Source organism: Pan paniscus, chromosome X (genome assembly GCF_029289425.2).
Source record: "Pan paniscus chromosome X, NHGRI_mPanPan1-v2.0_pri, whole genome shotgun sequence".
NCBI lineage: Eukaryota > Metazoa > Chordata > Mammalia > Primates > Hominidae > Pan > Pan paniscus.
The window spans coordinates 141,333,944-141,354,002 of record NC_073272.2 but is presented as its reverse complement, the minus strand read 5'-3'; the positions used below and the strand labels follow the sequence as shown (position 1 = coordinate 141,354,002).

Genomic DNA, 20,059 nt, shown 5'->3' with positions numbered 1-20,059 from the left:
TGTTTAAGTCACCCAGTCTGTGGTATTGTTATGGCATAATAAACTAATCCACAGCAGGCCCTCACTTTCCCCTCAGCCAACAATCCAAGCTGCTTTCACCTTGCCCCTCCATGTCACAACAGATGTTTAGCGCTGAACAGAAACGAAAGCATGGGAATGATGCACTGGCTTCCGTCTAACTACAAATGAACCCGCCAGGAAGGCGAGCTAGACAAGATGGAGATGGGCACTTGTAGTCTCTCCCATATGTCATTACGGTGCTCAAAGAAAAGCAACTATTATACTTGAGGACAGTAATTCTCTTCGTGTCTTGGAATTGTTTCTGGGAATGTCTGCATAGCCTTGAAATCTTCCGACTTTTTCTTGCACCTACGAGGTGACTGGTGGTTTCAAATTCAGGATTACATCCAGTTTTAAGACAATTCTGTAAGTCTTTGCAGGGAGGGTCAACCTTAATCCCTCAATATCACTTGGCACTGTCCTTTTAATAACCTATATAATTTCTTTAGACTGAGAATTCTCTCACATTTTTGGTGTGTGAAAAATAACCTACCCTGTGAGCCTCTGCTACCCTCCATATGATGGAACATTCCTGAACAGCTATACACGTGCCTGTGGCTCACTGCAAGCCACGATTTTCCTGTGGGGCAGGTACACAGACGAGAGACAGTGGAAGGATGTTTAATTATTGTTTATTTCTCATCAGAGATGGCATGTCCCCCAAAGTACCCTTGTCACCTCCTAGGCAGTCTTCAAGATTTTGATACCGTTTTGTTTTTTTAGAAATTCACCTTCCTGTAGATCATTTAGAAAGCGATGTCTATAGCCTTTCCTCACCTACAGAGTTTATGAAGGAAAGATTGGCATTTGATCATCTACACAAACTTATTCATCTCTGTTTGTGTTCAGTGCCGTTTCAGATAATGCATCTCATTAAAATCATACTACAAGTATCAAATATTAGGAAGATTTCAAATAGGCTATATCTGACCTTAGGATTACATCCCTAAACCCCATATGTTATGTGACAATCAGATTTTACTCTGCGGCCTATTTGGAAATATGTGGAGAGTGCGTTGAAGATGCCCAGCGTAGGTATGGAAATGTCACTATCCAAAGTGGATATTCACATCGAGGGCCGTTATCACAGAGGAGCCAGCGGGAGGGATGGATCGGTCAGGGAACTTCTCCAGTGACAAACAGTGGTCTATGTCAGGGGAAGGGCAGATGTCTCTGGGCTCTTGCACTGAGGGCTGGGCACAGGCTTCAGAGTGCGAGACCACAGTGAGAAGTTACTCAGCAGGCCAGGGTCCAGAGTTACACAGGAGAGCGCCCAGGGGAGATCGAATGGAGGGTGTTGTAAGGTGGGAAAGCCCTGGGGCTGGACAAAAGTACTGGCACCCAGACAGAGTCAGCTCTCAAGAAACCTAGGGCTCATAACAGGAAGAATTTAGGTAAAGAAAGCCCAAAACGATCCTTGAAAGGTATTGATTCTCATTGTCACCCTTCTTCTCTAGGCCTATCTAAATACTTTGTCAGAGGTTTCTCCTTTATGTTACCTGAAAGACATTAGGAAGTGTGAAGAGAAGTGACTTAACAGGAAGAAGGCTATGCTCAGGCTGAGAGGAGTGGGGACAGTGTGGGTCTAGATGAATTCAGAACTCAAGTCCCAGCCCAGTCACTTTCGAATCATGTGATCATCACGTGATCTTGGGGAATTTGTCATGAACTATAAACCTCAGCTTCTTCGTCTGTAAAATGGGTTTGATAATCCCTGTTCTATAGAATGGCTGGAATGTATGTAGTGTGAGCAAAACACCTGGCACACAGCTTGGCGGACCTTGGAATTTTAATAAATGGCAGTTGTCATCAATATGATTATAACCCCAAAGTCTACTACTGTCTTTTGAGAAAAATTCAGCTCTTGTTTTCATTATCCAAAACGTCTCATAGAACATCTAGCTGAATATGTCAAGGAATATGAACTGAACCAAAAGTTTGGCTTCATAAATATACCTCAGGGCATTTTCTTTCTAAAAGGATATAGTGTATCATTCAAGAAAGAAGAGGCTTCCACAACTGAATGCAACTCAAAGATTGTAGATTTTAAGTTAAGGACCAACTCCTTTTCACCTTCCCCACTGATCATCCATCCAAACCACTAGTTTTATTTAAGCTCCACGAGAAATCTAGACCTTGCTTAGACCTGTCCACATTACATTCAAAAGAACCCAACTAAAAGTCCTGTCAATGGAATGGGCTTGGGCTCTCCCAGGCCTGGCAAATGAGTGCCAGCCTAGAGGCTTCTGAGCACCACATCAAGGAATTATCACCACATTTCTCAGGAAAACTTGCAGATGATGGGTATCAATCACCTAGTCCTTGCACTGTGTTCAGGCTCACCAGTTACAGAGCCACAGGACACCTTCCATGCCTTCCCCAGGTGGAGACTCCTCTCTGCTTCATCCTCCACCCAGAGGGAACCGCTCAAGTGGTTTTCCTTTCCAGGCTTTTCTCTCACCTTCTGAGAGTCTGGGCCCTGCCACCACCCAGCTTCATAACGATCAGCCCCCACAGAATCACCTACAGTTGCCCAAAGCCCAAAACTGCCTTAGCTCAGGGCCTTTTTAATCAAAGGCTCCATCTGGAGTCTCACCTCCCCACTCCTTTTTAAACTTATTCTTTAGATTGTAGAGAAAATCTGACCACATTCCTGATATGGCTTCTGGACCTACACTCTACCGTTTTAGGGTTAGGGATGAGTCTTGCTTTTAATGGTAACTTCACTACTAACAGTAATTTCTATGAGCAAATGCTGATACAATGTTCATCAAATAAATGAGTCACTGACACTTTTATTTATTACAATTTACTTTCTTCTACTTTCTTACATAAGCCAAGCAAACCAGGTATGTATCTTTAGTTTTCAAGAACAACAGACTAAAGGACCTGAGGAAATGCAAACATTAACAATCCTTTACTTTATTCCACTATTTAACTGCAGAGTTCCTTCACAGTTTCAAGAAAATTCCTACAGCAATACCACATTAACCTGTGACACATCACAAAATGAGGCAGAAGGTTTTCCCAATGTGGTGTGTTTGGGTGTGTTTTTGTTTTTACAAAATATCAAACTGTTACTCTTAAACCAGATAAACAGCAATACATGTGCGACTCATGTTCATAAACTAGGATTCTGAAGCTATTGAAACCTGTTATTAATAGGAAAAGCATTTGAAAAATACCCAAAAGTAAAACAGGTGAACCCCTTAACTACCCATATGGAACAGAAATGCAAATAGCACTGTGTTCTCTCCAGCCTCAACCGGGCCCTCCACCACGTAGAAACTCGACTGCCCCCTTCAAACTCAGAGGGAAGAATCTGCCCTAGACTTCACTCAGAAGAGAAGCTGGGGGACACAACACTGGAGCTTGCACTTTCTGTGGCAGTCGAATCATCTGTGGTGTCAATTATGGCCTGGGCTCTCTCTTCCACATCTTTCAAAGCATCCTTGTAAGAGGATGGAAAGGTAATAGGGACGGTATTGTTTAGCATGGCCAAAAACTCTACTACTTTCCTCTTAATGACTTCTGAATGAGCTCTTAGACCCCACAGGAATTCGTAACGAGGAGGAGAAGAGTTGGGCACCTCCCGGTACTCTAGGTAACGTTCCTGCACCCAAACTTTAGTGAGGAGCTCCCTGGGCTCCCCAAAGGCAAAGTGTTCCCTCCCAGCACGCACCCCTATTCCACTCAGCACATCCCAGATGACCTCCTCAGAGGCATAGGTGCCCTTTATGAAGATGATACTCAGAATAAGAATCAGGAGGCGGTTCTGGGGCATGCCCTGCTCATCACTCAGACTCCCCTCAGAGGTGAGGTCTAATGTGTTTACAAAGACATAGGAGTCATCAGGGTCCACTTCTCTCAGGGAAATGCCAAAAAGAATCTCTATGAACTCACGGGCTTTCCTGAAGATCACAGGAAAGTAGCCCGTGTACCTGCTGATGACATTCGTCAGCATCTCTGCCTTTGTGATACGCTGCTTCACTTGATATTTGAGGAGAAGAAACCGCGCCAACTCGTCCACCTTTTCATCCAGTGTATAAGTGAACAAGGGCTCGCTCTCTATCAAGGACTCGCTGTCTGTCAAGGAATCACTCTCTAGCAAGGTGTCTGAGGAACTTGTATATTCATCTACTGGGCTGCTGGACTCTTCACTGAATGGGCTCAATGAAGTGGAGGAGGAGAAGGAGCTCACAGGACTCTGGAGAGAACTCTGAGGACTCTCAGGGGAACTCTTGGAAAGACTCGATGAAGTGGAGGAGGGGAAGCAGCTCACAGGAGAACTCTGGGAAAGACTCGATGAAGTGGAGAAGGGGAAGCAGCTCACAGGAGAACTCTGGGAAAGACTCGATGAAGTGGAGGAGGGGAAGCAGCTCACAGGAGAACTCTGGGAAAGACTCGATGAAGTGGAGAAGGGGAAGCAGCTCACAGGAGAACTCTGGGAAAGACTCGATGAAGTGGAGGAGGGGAAGCAGCTCACAGGAGAACTCTGGGAAAGACTCGAAGTGGAGGAGGGGAAGCAGCTCACAAGAAAACTCATGGAAAGACTCGATGAAGTGGAGGAGGGGAAGGAGCTCACAGGAGAACTCTGGGAAAGACTCGATGAAGTGGAGGAGGGGAAGGAGCTCACAGGAGAACTCTGGGAAAGACTCGATGAAGTGGAGGAGGGGAAGGAGCTCACAGGACTCTGGAGAGGAGACTGGGCAGGCCCCTCAGGAGGACTCTGAGGACTCTCATGGGAACTTTGGAGAAGACTCGCTAAAGTGTAGGAGAAGAAGGAGCTGACAGGTCTCTGGAGAGGAGACTGAGCAGGCCCCTCAGGAGGACTCTGAGGACTCTCAGGGAAACTCTGGGGAAGACTCAAAGAAGTGGAGGAGGAGCAGATACTCACAGGACTCTGGAGAGAAGACTGGAAGTCCTCCCCCTGAGGAGGAAACTGAGGAAAGTGGAGAGGAGACATGGAGTCCTCCCACTCAGGAGGACTCTGAGGAATCTGGAGAGGAGACTGGGGATCCGCCCCATCAGGAGGACACGGATGAATCTGGAGAGGAGAGAGGGAGTCCTCCCACTCAGGAGGACTCTGAGGAAAATGGAGAGAAGACAGGGAGTCCTCTCCCTCAAGAGGACTCTGAGGAATTTGGAGAGGAGACAGGGAATCCTCCCCCTCAGGAGCACTCTCAGGACTCTGGAGAGGAGATTGGGAGTGCATCCCCTCAGGAGGGCTCTGAGGACTATGGAGAGGAGACTGGACAGGCCCCTCAGGAGGACTCTGAGAACTCTCAGGGAAACTCTGGGGAAGACTGGATGGAGTGGAGGAGGAGCAGATGCTCACAGGGCTCTGGAGAGAAGACTGGAATTCCTCCCCCTGAAGAGGACTCTGAGGAAAGTAGAGAGGAGACATGGAGTCCTCCCCCTGAGGAGGGCTCTGAGGAAAGTAGTGAGGAGACAGGGAGTCCTCCCCCTGAGGAGGGCTCTGAGGAAAGTAGTGAGGAGACAGGGAGTCCTCCCCCTGAGGGCTCTGAGAAAAGTAGTGAGGAGACAGGGAGTCCTCCCCCTGAGGAGGGCTCTGAGGAAAGTAGTGAGGAGACAGGGAGTCCTCCCCCTGAGGAGGGCTCTGAGGAAAGTAGTGAGGAGACAGGGAGTCCTCCCCCTGTGGGCTCTGAGGAAAGTAGTGAGGAGACAGGGAGTCTGCCCCCTGAGGAGGGCTCTGAGGAAAGTAGTGAGGAGACAGGGAGTCTGCCCCCTGAGGAGGGCTCTGAGGAAAGTAGTGAGGAGACAGGGAGTCTGCCCCCTGAGGAGGGCTCTGAGGAAAGTAGTGAGGAGACAGGGAGTCCTCCCCCTGTGGGCTCTGAGGAAAGTAGTGAGGAGACAGGGAGTCTGCCCCCTGAGGAGGGCTCTGAGGAAAGTAGTGAGGAGACAGGGAGTCCTCCCACTCAGGAAGACTTGGAACAATCTGGAGAGGAGAATGGGTGTTCTCCCTTTCAGAAGGACTCTGAGGAATCTGGAGAGTAGACTGGGGAAAACCCTCAAAAGTACTTTGAGTACACTCAGGGGAACTCTGGAAAAGACTCAATAAAGTGGAGGAGGAGGAGGAGGGGCTCACAGGAATCTGGAGTGGAGACTGGGGAAAACCCTCAAAAGTACTATGAGTTCTCTCAGAGGAACTCTGGAAAAGACTCAGTAAAGTGGAGGAGGAGGAGGAGCTCACAGGAATCTGGAGAGGAGACTGTGCAAAACCCTCAGAAGTTCTCTGACTTCTCTCAGGGGAACTCTGGAAAATACTCAATAAAGTGGAGGAGAAGGAGCGGCTCACAGGAATCTGGAGAGGAGACTGGGGAAAACCCTCAAAAGTACTCTGAGTTCTCTCAGGGGAACTCTGGAAAAGACTCAATAAAGTGGAGGAGGAGGAGGAGCTCACAGGAATCTGGAGAGGAGACTGGGGAAAACCCTCAAAAGTACTCTGAGTTCTCTCAGGGGAACTCTGGAAAAGACTCAATAAAGTGGAGGAGAAGGAGGGGCTCACAGGAATCTGGAGAGGAGACTGGGGAAAACCCTCAAAAGTACTCTGAGTTCTCTCAGGGGAACTCTGGAAAATACTCAATAAAGTGGAGGAGAAGGAGGGGCTCACAGGAATCTGGAGAGAAGACTGGGCAAAACCCTCAAAAGTACTCTGAGTTCTCTCAGAGGAACTCTGGAAAAGACTCAATAAAGTGGAGGAGAAGGAGGGGCTCACAGGAATCTGGAGAGGAGACTGGGCAAAACCCTCAAAAGTACTCTGAGTTCTCTCAGGGGAACTCTGGAAAATACTCAACAAAGTGGAGGAGAAGGAGCGGCTCACAGGAATCTGGAGAGGAGACTGGGCAAAACCCTCAAAAGTACTCTGAGTTCTCTCAGGGGAACTCTGGAGAATACTCAATAAAGTGGAGGAGAAGGAGCGGCTCACAGGAATCTGGAGAGGAGACTGGGGAAAACCCTCAAAAGTACTCTGAGTTCTCTCAGGGGAACCCTGGAAAAGACTCAATAAAGTGGAGGAGAAGGAGGGGCTCACAGGAATCTGGAGAGGAGACTGGGCAAAACCCTCAAAGGTACTCTGAGTTCTCTCAGGGGAACTCTGGAAAATACTCAATAAAGTGGAGGAGAAGGAGGGGCTCACAGGAATCTGGAGTGGAGACTGGGGAAAACCCTCAAAAGTACTCTGAGTTCTCTCAGGGGAACTCTGGAAAAGACTCAGTAAAGTGGAGGACAAGGAGGAGCTCACAGGAATCTGGAGAGGAGACTGTGCAAAACCCTCAGAAGTTCTCTGACTTCTCTCAGGGGAACTCTGGAAAATACTCAATAAAGTGGAGGAGAAGGAGCGGCTCACAGGAATCTGGAGTGGAGACTGGGGAAAACCCTCAAAAGGACTTTGAGTACTCTCAGGGGAACTCTGGAAAATACTCAATAAAGCAGAGGAGAAGAAGGAACTCGCAGGATTCTGCAGAGGAGACTGGACATCCTCACCCTCAGGAGGGCTCTGAGAAATCTCTAAAGGAGACAGGGAGTCCTTCCCCTCAGGAGAACTCTGAGAATTCTGGAGAGGAGACTGGGAGTCCTTCCCCTCAGGAGGTCTCTGGAGAGGATCCGAGGAGTCCTCCCCCTCAGAACGACTCTGAGGACTCTGGAGAGGATACAGGGTGCCGTCGCTCTCAGGAGAACTCTGGGGAATCTGGAGAGGAGATTGGGAATCCTTCCCCTCAGGAGGTCTCTGGAGAGGATCCAAGGAGTCCTCCCCCTCAGAACGACTCTGAGGACTCTGGAGAGGATACAGGGTGTCGTCGCTCTCAGGAGAACTCTGGGGAATCTGGAGAGGAGATTGGGAATCCTTCCCCTCAGGAAGTCTCTGGAGAGGATCCGAGGAGTCCTCCCCCTCAGAACGACTCTGAGAACTCTGGAGAGGATACATGGTGTCGTCGCTTTCAGGAGAACTCTGGGGAATCTGGAGAGGAGACTGGGAGTCCTCCCCCTCAGGACAACTCTGAGGACTCTCAGAGGAACTCTGGAGAAGACTCGGCATCCCAGCAGTAGGCATATCCTTGTCCCCTGGAGAACGCAGAAGCAGAGAGGAGGATGAGGATGAGAAAGAAGAACAGGAGGAGGACGAGGGGAATAAAAAGTGGAAAGAGGAAGAGAAAATGGAGGAAGCTTCCTCCTCTTCCTCATCTGGGGGATCCTCTGCATCTACCAACTCCAGTATGAAAATTGCCTTCTGGAAGCCTTGCTCAAAGCTGGGGCGTGGAAGGTTTAGAAAGAGAGGCATGATGAATATTGTTCAGGAGCAGCAGGTAAACGTGTGAACACGAATAGGTATGATGGGATCCCACAGGACTGAGGGAGAGAGGAACAGTGCCAGTGGCCTCAGCTGAGAAACTCACCCATGATGGCTCTGACGAAGGCCGGCTTACAGCTCTTCTTCTCTTAAGGTGGTGCTCTAGGGCCTCACAGGTCGCCTGTCTTCCTAGGGGGTTTGTCTCCTGGGAACCTGTAGAAGGACATGAGAAAGCACCTCGGGGCACAGCTGGCAGGCAGAGCCTGAGGCACCAGGAATGACAGTGGGTGGCTACAGGCCAGGTGCTGCCAGGTCTGCCCTGTTTCTGGGGGTAGGGCCCTTGGTACACAGTCAGGTCGTGCACTCACCTTGACTCCTGGCACTGCCTGGGCCTCCTCTGCTGTGGTGCTTTTAGGATGTATGTGTCCCTCACACCCAGGTCTTCAACTCCTGCTTCCTGGAGCACCTGCAAGAGGAAGGGAGGGAGCCCCTCCAGCTAAGACGGCAGCTGGGGCTGGCCAGACTCCCAGAGTCCCACAATTCTGAGGTTCGTGACCCCCTCAGAATTCAATTAGCATTGTCACATTTTCTCAGACAGGGCCAGGCCCCCACCACTCTGCTGGCCTGAGGAAAAACCTCAGGCAAACTCCACATCACTGAGAGCAGTGGGAGGTAGTGAGGTGGCAGCCACCTCCCAGCACTCTACCACGGGGGCGGTCCCTGTGGCCTCACGTCTGTTCTGACGCACATGTGACCCCTCAGTCCTCACTCTTGTTCCCAGCAGGGCCTGGGAATCTTCCCTCTGCCAACTGGAGGCAGCTCCCCATGCTGACTTGCTATGGGACCCCCAGAACAAGGCCTCCCCCTCCCCCTCCCCTACACCCCTCACCCAGCAATGAGAGGGCGGCCGCTCAGCCTCAGCGCCTGGGGAGCTCTATGGGGGCTGATTTGAGGAGCAGGATGGGAATCTCTGGGAATCTGTCCTCTGAGGTGGGGGTTCCCCCGGTCCTCCTCAATGCCTTCCTATTTATTCCCTAGAGGGCCGGCATTTCCCCCCTTCTTCTGCCGTGAGGACGCGTCCCTCAGCCCTCGGCTACCATCTTCGTTTCCGCCACCTACAAGTGCCACTGCAGGGATAGGGCAGGCCAGGGCTGCTTCTCTCTGTGGTGGGGTTGTCCCTCACTTCTCCCTCGGGGCCCACACCTTGAAGACTGGATAGGTCTAAGTCTCTTCCCTCCGCCGACCCGAGACGATCCTCGTCACAAAATGCCTCAAGTCCTTCAGACTCCCAAGATGGCCGCCGGGAAAGCACATCCGGCAAAGCACATCCGGCAAAGCACATCCGGCAAAGCACATCCGGCAAAGCACATCCGGGAACTCTGTCAGGGTTGATCAGGGCTGACAGCCCGGATAGCGTGGGGCGGGGCCTCCTCTCAGAGGAGGAAGGCGCCCCCCCTCCCCCGCCCGCTTGTCAGCCTTCTTTCCATCCCTTCCTTCCCACCTCCAGGATGTGCTCCAAACCTTTCTGCTCACTCCCTAAGCTCTGCTGACCTTTTCCCTCCCACCTCCCCAGTCCTTGACACTCACACCCCACCTTTTTCCAGGGCTGACAGCAGGGAGTGGCAGGGTGCAGCCTGTGCCTCCCCCCGTGTTCGGAGGTCACTGTCCTTCGACAGAGCTCTCTTCTTGTTGAGTGGCCAGCCCTGGGGCTACTCCCTCTGTTTAACTGAAGCTGCCCTCCTCAGAGAAAATCTCCCCTCTGGCTGACTCCCAAAATGGAAGTCAGAAATTTGTAAATCTGGGGACCCTGATGGGCTCCTCCATGGCTGGCAGCAGGCACAGGGACAGGACAGGCAGCACTACCAGTCATGGGTGTTCCCTTCCTGCCTTCCTGAGAGGCTGTTCCTGGACTCCTGAAATTGCCTGGGCTCCCTGCCTCTGTGCATCTGAGTCTTTCACCTCCGAATAAGCCCCTCCCATCCTTGAGACCTGCAAGGTGCAAGAGAGGTAGAATCACATCCATCCACAGTGGGGTATGGCCTCCCAGACTCCAGGTAGGGCTCCACTGCCCTCCGTCTGAAATGGCATGGGAGGGACCCTCAGTCTTCCTCAACCTATTATTCCTGATACGGCCTCCACTCCCTCCCTCTTCTCTCCAGGGACTGTTTTTGAGATCAAGGTTCCCATTTCCATGAACCCCCCAAGAAGGACTGGAGCACGCTAGCGTCTCTCCCTAATGGCCCTGCCCAAGGCCTCCTAGCAGTGAAAACGGGCTGGTTTTTGGGGATCCTCCTGTGTCCGTGGTGGGGTAGCTCACCAGTCCGTCCTCTGTATCAGCCTGGGGATGCCTAGAAGGCCCCCCTCCTGATCTTCCGCTCTCATGATCTGAAGTGAGACTCACCTAAGCACAGCCTTCTCCTCTTTCTACACGCTAAGACGTCAGGGGACAGCACTGTGGGTCAACATGCCCCTGGGCCTCCCAGGGATGACAACAGGTGGGGAGCTGGTTTCTGTGGATCCTCTTCTTTGTGGGCAGGAGGTTTCTGCAGTTTTCCCTCAGAGGCCTCATCTGACTACTGGCTGGTCCTGGGTCTTCCTATCCTTCCCAAGATGACAGTATGACACAGGGAAAAAAGTAATGTGACTTTACCCTGAAGAAAACTGACAAACACTAGGTCACCATGGTGATCAAAGTAACATCATCAGTGACAAATTGTGTTGGTATTATGTGCCGTCGGTATGATATGATAAGAATGGCACTTCACTTCTCTGTTCATCTTCCGAGAAAACGTAACCTACATCAAATCATAAAAAATAATCACTTAATTCCCAATCAAAGGCTATTTTACAAAATACCTGACCATACACCTCCAAACTGTCAATGTTTTCAAAATCAAGAGACGTCTCAGTGAACTGGCACAGCCAAAGGGCATTTAAAGAGACATGATGAACAAGTGTAATGGAGTATCCTCAGGGTATCTTGGGACAGAAAATAGACTTTCGTGACAAGGAAATAAATGTGAATAAGGTATGTTTATTAATAAACAAAGGATGTTTGCGTAGGAATAGTACCAGCTCTTCTTTAATAACCACATTTTAACTTCCTTGCCTCTGAGATAATCCCGTCTCCAAATAATGCCACATGTTAATTTCAACATAAGACTTCAGTGGGGATGCAATTGAATCTATAATAGTGGAAAGGGAAGTGGCAGACCTATATGTATATTATTACCCATGTGTAGTTATAAACACATACATAAGCTCATATATGTATAAATTTTACTTTAAAAACCACATCAATCTTCTCAAAATTCTAAATCAGCTTTTAAATTTAAACACCACACGGTTAATTGTGGAAACTTCTGAATAGGGGGCTGAATTTTGGAGGAACTTTCCAAAAGGGAGAATTGTGATTTCTACCTCTTTTTTTAAGTTTTTGCAACAACAATATATGCAGTATTTATTTGTAAGGAAAGTATTGAAATAAGCCTAAGAAAAGGATGAGGAGCAGTCCAGGAGGCAGATAAAGTAACAGTAAGCTCTTGGAACAACAACAAAAAAATCCTTAATTTTTACATGACTCAACACGTTTACTTTTTTGTACATAAATTCTGAATTTAGTTGGCAGGGTATTATGGGCTGAATTTTGAATCTCCCCCAAAATTCATATATCCGTCTTAAAACCCAGTATCCCAGAATGTGACTGTATTTGAAGATAGAAACTTTAAAGAGGTAATTAAGGTAAAATGAGGTCTTAAGTTTAGGCTCATATTCAGTATGACAGGTGTCCTCATAAAAGAGCAGATTAAGATACAGACACACAGACCAAGGAAAAACCATGTAAGAATTCAGTGAGAAAGTGGCCATCAGCAAGCCACGGAGAGGCCAGGAAAGAAATCAAACTGGCCCACATCTTGATCTTAGATATTTAGCCTCCAGAAATGGGAGAAAATTCATTTGTATTGTTTAAGTCACCCAGTCTGTGGTATTCTGTTATGGTATAAGAAACTAATCCACGGCAGGTCCTGGCTTTCACCTCAGCCGGGAATCCAAGCTGCTGTCACCTTATAGCTCCAGTCACCTGATAGCTCCACGTCACAACAGATGTTAAGTGCTGAACAGAAATGAAAGCATGGGAATGATACACTGGCTTCTGTCTAACTACAAATGAACCAGCCAGGAAGGCGAGCTAGACAAGATGGAGACGGGCACTTGCAATCTCTCCCATATGTTATTACGGTGCTCAATGAAAAGCAACTATTATAATTGATGACAGTAAGTGCCTTCATTGCTTGGAATTGTTTCTGGGAATGTCCGCATAGCCTTGAAATCTTCCAACTTTTTCTTGCACCTACAAGGTGACTGGTGGTTTCAAATTCAGGATTACATCCAGTTTTAAAACAATTCTGTAAGTCTTGGCAGGGAGGGTCTACGTTATTCCCTCAACAGCACTTGGCACTGTCCTTTTTAATAACCTGTATAATTTCTTTAGGCTAAGAATTCTGTCATATTTTTCGTGTACGGTAAATAATCTACCCTGTGAGCCTCTGCTACCCTCCATATGACGGAACATACCTGAACAGCTATACATGGGCCTGTGGCTCACTGCAAGCCAGGATTTTCTTGTGGGGCAGGTACACAGACAAGAGACAGTGGAAGGATATTTAACTACTGTTTATTTCTCATCAAAACCAGCATGTCCCCCAAAGTATCCTTGTCACCTCCTAAGCAGTCTTCAAGATATTGTTTTGTGTTTTTTAGAAATTCACCTTCTTGTGGATCATTTACAAAGTGACGTCTATAGCCTTTCCCCATCTACAAAGTTTATGAAGGAAAGATTGGCATTTGATCATCTACAAAAGCCTGTTCATCTCTGTTTTCAGTGCCCTGTTTCAAATAATGCATCTCATTAAAATCATACTACAAGTATCAAATATTAGAAAGATTTCAAATAGGCTATTTCTGACCTTAGGATTACATCCCTAAAACCCATATATTATCTGGCAAATCAGATTTTACTCTGCAGCCTGTTTGGTAATACGTTGAGAGTGTGTTGAAGATGCCCAGCCTAGGTATGGAAATGTCACTATCCAAAGCGAATAGTCACATCGAAAGGCCATTATCATAGAGGAACCTGGGGGAGGGATGGATGAGTCAGGGAACTTCTGCAGGCAGTAGGAACGGTCTATCTCAGGGGAAGGCCAGGTGCTTCTAGGTTCTTGCGCTGAGAGTTCAGCAGCCACCTCCAAGCACTCTACACCAGGAGAAATAGGGGCTAGTCTCACATCTATTCTGGTGCACATGTGACTCCTCAGTCCTCACACTTCAGAGGGTGAGACCGTAATGAGAAGTTAGTCAGCAGGCCAGGTTCCAGAGTTGCACAAGAGACCACACAGGGGAGATCAAACGGAGCTGGGGGAAGCTGTAATGGGAAAAATTGTTGGGCATGGACAGATCTGTCAGCACCTGGACATTCAGCTCTCAAGAAACCTAGGGCTCAGAACAAGAGGACTTTAGGTAAAGAAAGCCAATAATGTTCCCCGAAGTGTATTTTATTCCCATTTGACCTTCCATCTTGTGGCCTAACTTAATACCTTAGCCACACAGTTCATCTTTATTTCACCTCAGAGACATTAACAAGTGTGAAAAGAAGTGACTTAACAGGCAAAGGCCTTCCTCAGGCTGGGAGGAGTGGGGACAGTGTGGGCCTAAATGAATTCAGACCAGGGCTCAAGTCAAAACCTTGTCACATTCTAGCTATGTGGTCTTGGGAATTTATCAAGCATTATGAGCCTTGGGTTCTTCATCTGCAAAATGAGTTTGATAAGCCCTGTCCTATAGAATTGCTGGAATGTATGTAATGTGAGTAAAACACCTGCCAGAGTGCCTGGCACATGTTGGAATTTTAATAAATGGCAGTTGTTATCAATGATTACCACACCAAAGGTTACCGTCTTTTGTGAAATATTCAGCTCTTAGTTTTGTTATCCATAACATCTCAGAGAATATGTAGGTGAATGCGTCATGGAATAGCAGCTTAACCAAAACTTTGGCTTCATAAATAAAACCCAGTACATTTTTTTTCTGAAACGGTATATTGTATAATTTGGAAAAGGCAAGGCATCTTCAGCTAGAATGCAACTCAAAGATGCTAGAATTTGAGTCAAACACCAACTCCTTTACACCTTGCCTTTTGCTCATCCTTCCAAACCACTATTTTCATTTGTCCTCCAGTAAAAATCTAGCCCTTGCTTACAGTTGCCCATATTACAATTGAAATAACCTAATTAAATGTCTTTCAATGGAGTAGGCTCTGGTTCTCCCAGGCCAGTCAAATAAGTGCCAGCCTAGAGGCTTCTGAGCAACACTTCAAGGGATTATCGCCCTATGTCTCAGGAAAGCCTTGCAGATGTTGGGTATCAATCACCTAGTTCTTGCACTGTATTCAAGCTCACCAGTTAGAGAGCTGCAAGACGCCTTCTATTAATTCCCCATGTGGAGACTCCTCTCTTCCTCATCCTACACCAGAAGGAACTGCTCAGAGCAGTTTTCCATTCCAGGTTTTTCTATCACCTTCTGAGGGTCTGGGCCCTGCCACCAACCAGCTTCATAACCATGAGCTCCCACAGAAGCACCTGAAGTTTCCCGAAGGGCAAAACTGCCTTAGCTCTGGGCCTTTTTACTTGAAGGCTCCATCTGGAGTTTCACCTGCCCACTCCTTTTTAAACTTGTTTTTATGATTGTAGAGAGTATCTTACCATGTTCCTGATACAGCTTCTGAACTTAGACTCTAACATTTTATGGGTAGAGATAAGTCTTGGTTTTCATAGTATCCCCACTACTAAGAGCATGCTCCACAAGCAACTGCTCAAATAATGTTTAGCAAATAGTCACTGAAGCTTTTATTTATTAAGATTTAATTTCTGCTACTTTCTCGAATAAGCCAAGCAAAGCCAGGTATATATCCTTAATTTGGAAGAACAACAGAGTAACATGATAAGGATATGCAAATATCACATACTTTACTCTGTTCCACCATTTAATTGCAGAGTTATTTCAAATTTTAAAGAAAATTCTTATCTGAACACCATATTATACTGTTTCACTTCATAAAATAAGACAGATTTTCCCTTTTTTTATGAAATATCAAACTCTTTCTCTTAAATCAGACAAACGGCAATACAAGTGTGAATAATATTCATAAACTAAGATTCTGAAGTGAATTAAAGCAATTGGAAGGAGAAGCATTTGTAAAATATACCCCCCACAAAAAAATGTTAAACTCTTAAGTCACTCATATGAAACAGAAACAAAAACCACTGTGGTCCCTCCGGCTCCACTCTGGACCTCCACTGCCTAGAACCTCGTCTGCCCTCTTCAAACACAGAGGGGGAATCTGCTTCAGACATCACTCAGGACAGAAGTTGGTGGACATGACACTGGGGCTTGCACTGGCCATGGCAGTAGCATCATCTGTGGTGTCAATTATGGCCTGGGCTCTGTCTTCCATATCTTTCAAAGCATCCATGTACCAGGATGGAAAGGAACTAGGAATGATACTGGATAGCTTCGATAAAAACTCTAAGACTTTTCTCTTGCTGGCCTCTGAATGGGCTCTTGGAACCCACAAAAATTCATAACGTGGAGGAGCACTGTTGGGCACCTCCCGGTACTCCAGGTACTTTCTCTGCACCCAGTGTATAGTGAGCAGCTTTCTGGGATCCCCATATATAAAGTGCTCCCTCCCAGCACACACCCCTATTGCACTCAACACTTCCCAGATGACCTCCTTGGGGACACAGCTGCCCTTTATGAAGATCATAATGAGAATAAGAATCAGGAGACAGTTCTGGGGCATGCCCTGGTCATCAATCAGGCTTCCCTCATAGGTGAGGTCTAATGTGTCTTCGAAGAAATAGGAGTGGTTGTCGGGGTCCATATCAGTCAGGGCAATGCCAAAAATTAGCTCTATGAACTCATGGGCTTTCCCGAAGATCATGGGAAAATAGTCCTTATACTTCTTGATGACAGCCATCAGCATCTCTGCCTTTGTGACAGGCTCTTCTGTTTGATATTTGAGGAGAAGAAACTGCACCAACTCAGCCACCTTTTCATCCAGGGCATACCTGGGCAAGGATTCACTTTCTGGCAAGGCATGCCAAGTAGCTGTATCCTCCTCTTCACTGCTGGACTCCTCATCCAATCGGGTCCACAAAAGAGCAGGAGTTTAGAGGACTCTGGGGAGGACTCTGCGGAGGACCCTGGGGAGAGATCTTGGGAGGACCCTGGGGAGGAATCTCAGGAGGACTCTGGGGAAGAGGTGGCATCCCAGCAGCAGGCATATCCTCATCTTCTGGAACACCCAGAATGAGAGTAGAGGGTAAGGATGAGGACAAGGGTGAGGATGAGGACAAGGAAGAGGAGGAGGAAGTGGAGGAGGCATCCTCCTCTTCCTCATCTATGGAATCCTGTGCATCTACCAAGTCCTCTATCACACTCGGGTTCTGGAAGTCTTCCTCAAAGCTGAGGCGTGGAAGGTTTGGAAAGAGAGGCATGAGGCCTGTTGTTCAGGAGCAGCAGGTAAACGTGTGAGCAGGGATGGGGATGATGGGATCCCACAGGCCTGAGGAAGAGAGTGACAGTGTGAGTGGCTTCAGCTGAGAAACTCACCTATGATGGTTCTGACAAAGGCTGGCTTACAGCTCTTCCTCTCTTAAGGTGGTGCTCTAGGGCCTCACAGGTCGCCTGTCTTCCTAAGAGGTTTGCTCCCTCAGAACCTGTAGAAGGATGTGAGAAAGCACCTCGGGGCACAGATGCCAGGCAGAACCACAGTCTCCGGGACTGACAGTTGGTGGGTAGGGCCGGGTGCTTTGGGGTCTCCTCTGTTTGTAGGGGTAGGGCCCCTGGTACACAGTCAGGGTGTGCACTCACCTTGACTCCTGGCACTGCCTGGGCCACCTCTGCTGTGCTGACTTTAGGAAGTGTGCCTCAGACCCAGGTCTTCGACTCCTGGTTCCTGGAGCACCTGCAAGAGGGAGTGAGGGAGACTCTCAGGCTAAGACTGCAAGCAGTGTCTTGGGCCTCCCAAGGCTGACAGCTGGGGCTGACCAGACTCCCAGAGCCCCACAGTTCTGGACTGCATGGTCCCATCAGAATTTAATTAGCATCCTCACCTTTTCTCAGACAGGGCCATGTCCCTACCACTCTTCTGGCCAAAACTCAGGGCAAACTCCACATCCCTGAGAGCAGCGGGAGGTAGTGAGGTCGCAGCCACCTCCCAGCACTCTACCACGGGGGCAGTTGGGGTGGCCTCACATCTGTTCTGATGCACATGTGACTCCTCAGTCCTCACTCTTATCCCCAGCAGGGCCTGGGAATCTTCCCTCTGCCAACTGGAGGCAGCTCCCTGTGCTGATTTGCCATGGGACCCTCAGACCAAGGCCTTCCCTTTCCCTACACCTCTCACCCAGCAAGGAGAGGGCTGCCGCTCAGCCTGAGCTGACTAGGGAGCTCTACGAGGGCTGATATGGAGGAGCATGCTGGGAATCTCTGGGAGGCTGTCCTCTGAGGTGGCGTTTCCCCTTGTCCTTCTCAAAGTCTTCCTATTTATTCCCTAGAGAGCTGGCACCTCCTCCCTTCTTCTGTCATGAAGCCGTGTCCCTCAGCCCTCGGTTGCCCTCTTCCTGTCTGCGACCTACAATCTCAGAGCAGGTAGAGGGCAGGCAAGAGCTTCTTCTTTCTGTGGTGGGAGGTCCCTCAGTTCTCCCTTAGGGCCCTTACCTTGAGGATCGGCCAGTTCTAAGAGTCTTCTGTCTGCTGATCTTAATTAAGCCTTCTCACAAAATGCCTCAAATACTTCAGACTCCCAGTGGGGCTAGGTCTCCTCTCTATGGAGGAACCACCCCTCACCTCTGTACCTCCTTCCCACACTTTCCTGACCACCTCCCGGCCCTTCTCCACCCCTTCCTGCCCATCTCCTGGGCCCCCTCCACCCCTTCCTGCCCACCTCTCGGTATCCCTCCACCTTTTCCTCCTCACTTCAAACCCCTCTTCCATATTTCCCTGCCCACCTCCCCGCTTTCTCCCCCCACATCCTTTTTCCAGGGCTGACAGCAGGAAGGCGAAGGGTGCCTCCCCTCCATGTTGGAAGGTCACTGTCCTTCCACAGAGTTCTCTTCTCGTTGAGTGGCCAGTCCTGGGGTTCCTCCCTCTGCTTAACTGAAACTGCCCTCCTCAGAGAAAACTTCCCCTCCGGCTGACTCCCAAAATGCAAGTCAGAAAGTTGTAAATCTGGGGACCCTGATAGGGTCCTCCAGAGCTGGCAGCAGGCACAGGGACAGGGGAGGGGCACTACCAGTCATGGGTATTCGCTTCCTGCCTTCCTGAGAGGCTGTGCCTGGACTCCTGAAACCGCCTGGCCTTCCTGCCTCTGTGCAACTGAGTCTTTCACCTCCGAATAAGCCCCTCCCATCCCTGAGACCTGCAAGGTAGAAGAGAGGGAGAATCACATCCACCCACAGTGGGGTGGGGCCTCCCAGGCCCAAGGCAGGACTCTGGTGTCCTTTTTCTAAAATGGGGTGGGCAGGACTCTCTGTTTTCCTGCAGTTATTATTCCTGACATGGCCTGGGAGCCCTTCCCCTGCTGTCCAGAGACTATGTTCTTCAGATCAAGGTCCCCATTTCCATGAGACGCCCCCCAAGATGAAGTGAAAAGCGCTAGCATCTCTGACTGAGGGCCCTGCCCAAGGCCTCCCAGGGGTGAAAACAGGGCCTGGATTTGTGTGTCCTTCTGTTTCTTGGGAGGGATGTCTCACCAGTCCTTCCTCTGTGTCATCCTGGGGATGCCTGGAAGGGCCTGAGTCCCTTCACCTCTCATGATCTGAAGTGAGACTCACCTAGGCAGAGCCTTCTCCTCTTTCTACCCTCTAAAATGTCAGGGGGACACCACAGTGGGCCACCATGCCCCAGGGCCTCCCAGGGCTGACAGCAGCAGTGGAGCTGGATTCTGTGGGTCCTCCTCTTTGTGGGCAGGGAGTCTTGCAGTTATCTCTCAGAGGCTTCATGTGACTACTGGCTGGTCCTGGGTCTCCCTGTTCTTCTCATGATGACAGTATAACATACGGCAAAAAATAATGTAATTTTACCCTGAATAAAGCTAAAAAGCACGATGATGCCATGGTAATCAAGTTAACATCATCAGTGACAAATTTTGTTGGTACTATGTGCTGTCGGTATGATATGATAAGAACGGCACTTCACCTCTCTGTTCATCCTTCCAGGAGACATAACCTACATCAAATCATGACAAAAAAAATCACATAAATCCCAATCAAAGTCAATTTTACAAAATACCTAACCATACGAAACTGTCAAAACTGTCAATGTTTTCAAAATCGAGAAATGTCTCAATCAACCGGTACAGCCAAAGGGCATTGAAGGAACATGATAACTAAATGTAATGGAGTATCCTTAGGGGATCCTGGGATAGAAAATAGAATTTCGTGAAAAGTAAGAAAATGTGACTGAAGTATGTTTAATAATAAATAAAGAATGTTTGTTAAAAACAATGTATAAATACTGGCTCATTAGTTTTAGGAAACCTTACCAAGATAAGGTGTTAATAACAGGAGGCATTGAGTGTGGAACATATGAGAACTTTCTTACTATTGTTATAATTTTCTTGTAAAT

At 48.5% G+C, this 20,059-nt stretch overlaps 2 protein-coding genes across 2 annotated transcripts in view; both read right to left on the bottom strand.

Annotated features, from left to right (window-relative positions):
• Positions 1-2,828: 2,828 nt before the first annotated feature.
• Positions 2,829-9,681, bottom strand: MAGEC1 (MAGE family member C1). Its single transcript, XM_055106656.1, has 4 exons — positions 9,575-9,681; positions 8,740-8,837; positions 8,478-8,584; positions 2,829-8,145 (listed from the first exon to the last, which is right to left on the bottom strand). The coding sequence occupies exons 3-4, from the start codon at positions 8,479-8,481 to the stop codon at positions 3,395-3,397; spliced, it is 4,755 nt and encodes a 1,584-aa protein (XP_054962631.1). The 5' UTR covers positions 8,482-8,584; positions 8,740-8,837; positions 9,575-9,681; the 3' UTR covers positions 2,829-3,394.
• Positions 9,682-15,778: 6,097 nt separating this feature from the next.
• MAGEC3 (MAGE family member C3) overlaps positions 15,779-20,059 on the bottom strand; it is a 671,639-nt gene continuing 667,358 nt past the window's right edge. The window contains 4 exon segments of the mRNA XM_055106666.2: positions 15,779-15,960; positions 15,963-16,590; positions 16,592-16,994; positions 17,303-17,396. Coding sequence (XP_054962641.1) covers positions 15,919-15,960; positions 15,963-16,590; positions 16,592-16,926 — 1,005 coding nt within the window. The 5' untranslated portion in view covers positions 16,927-16,994; positions 17,303-17,396 and the 3' untranslated portion in view covers positions 15,779-15,918.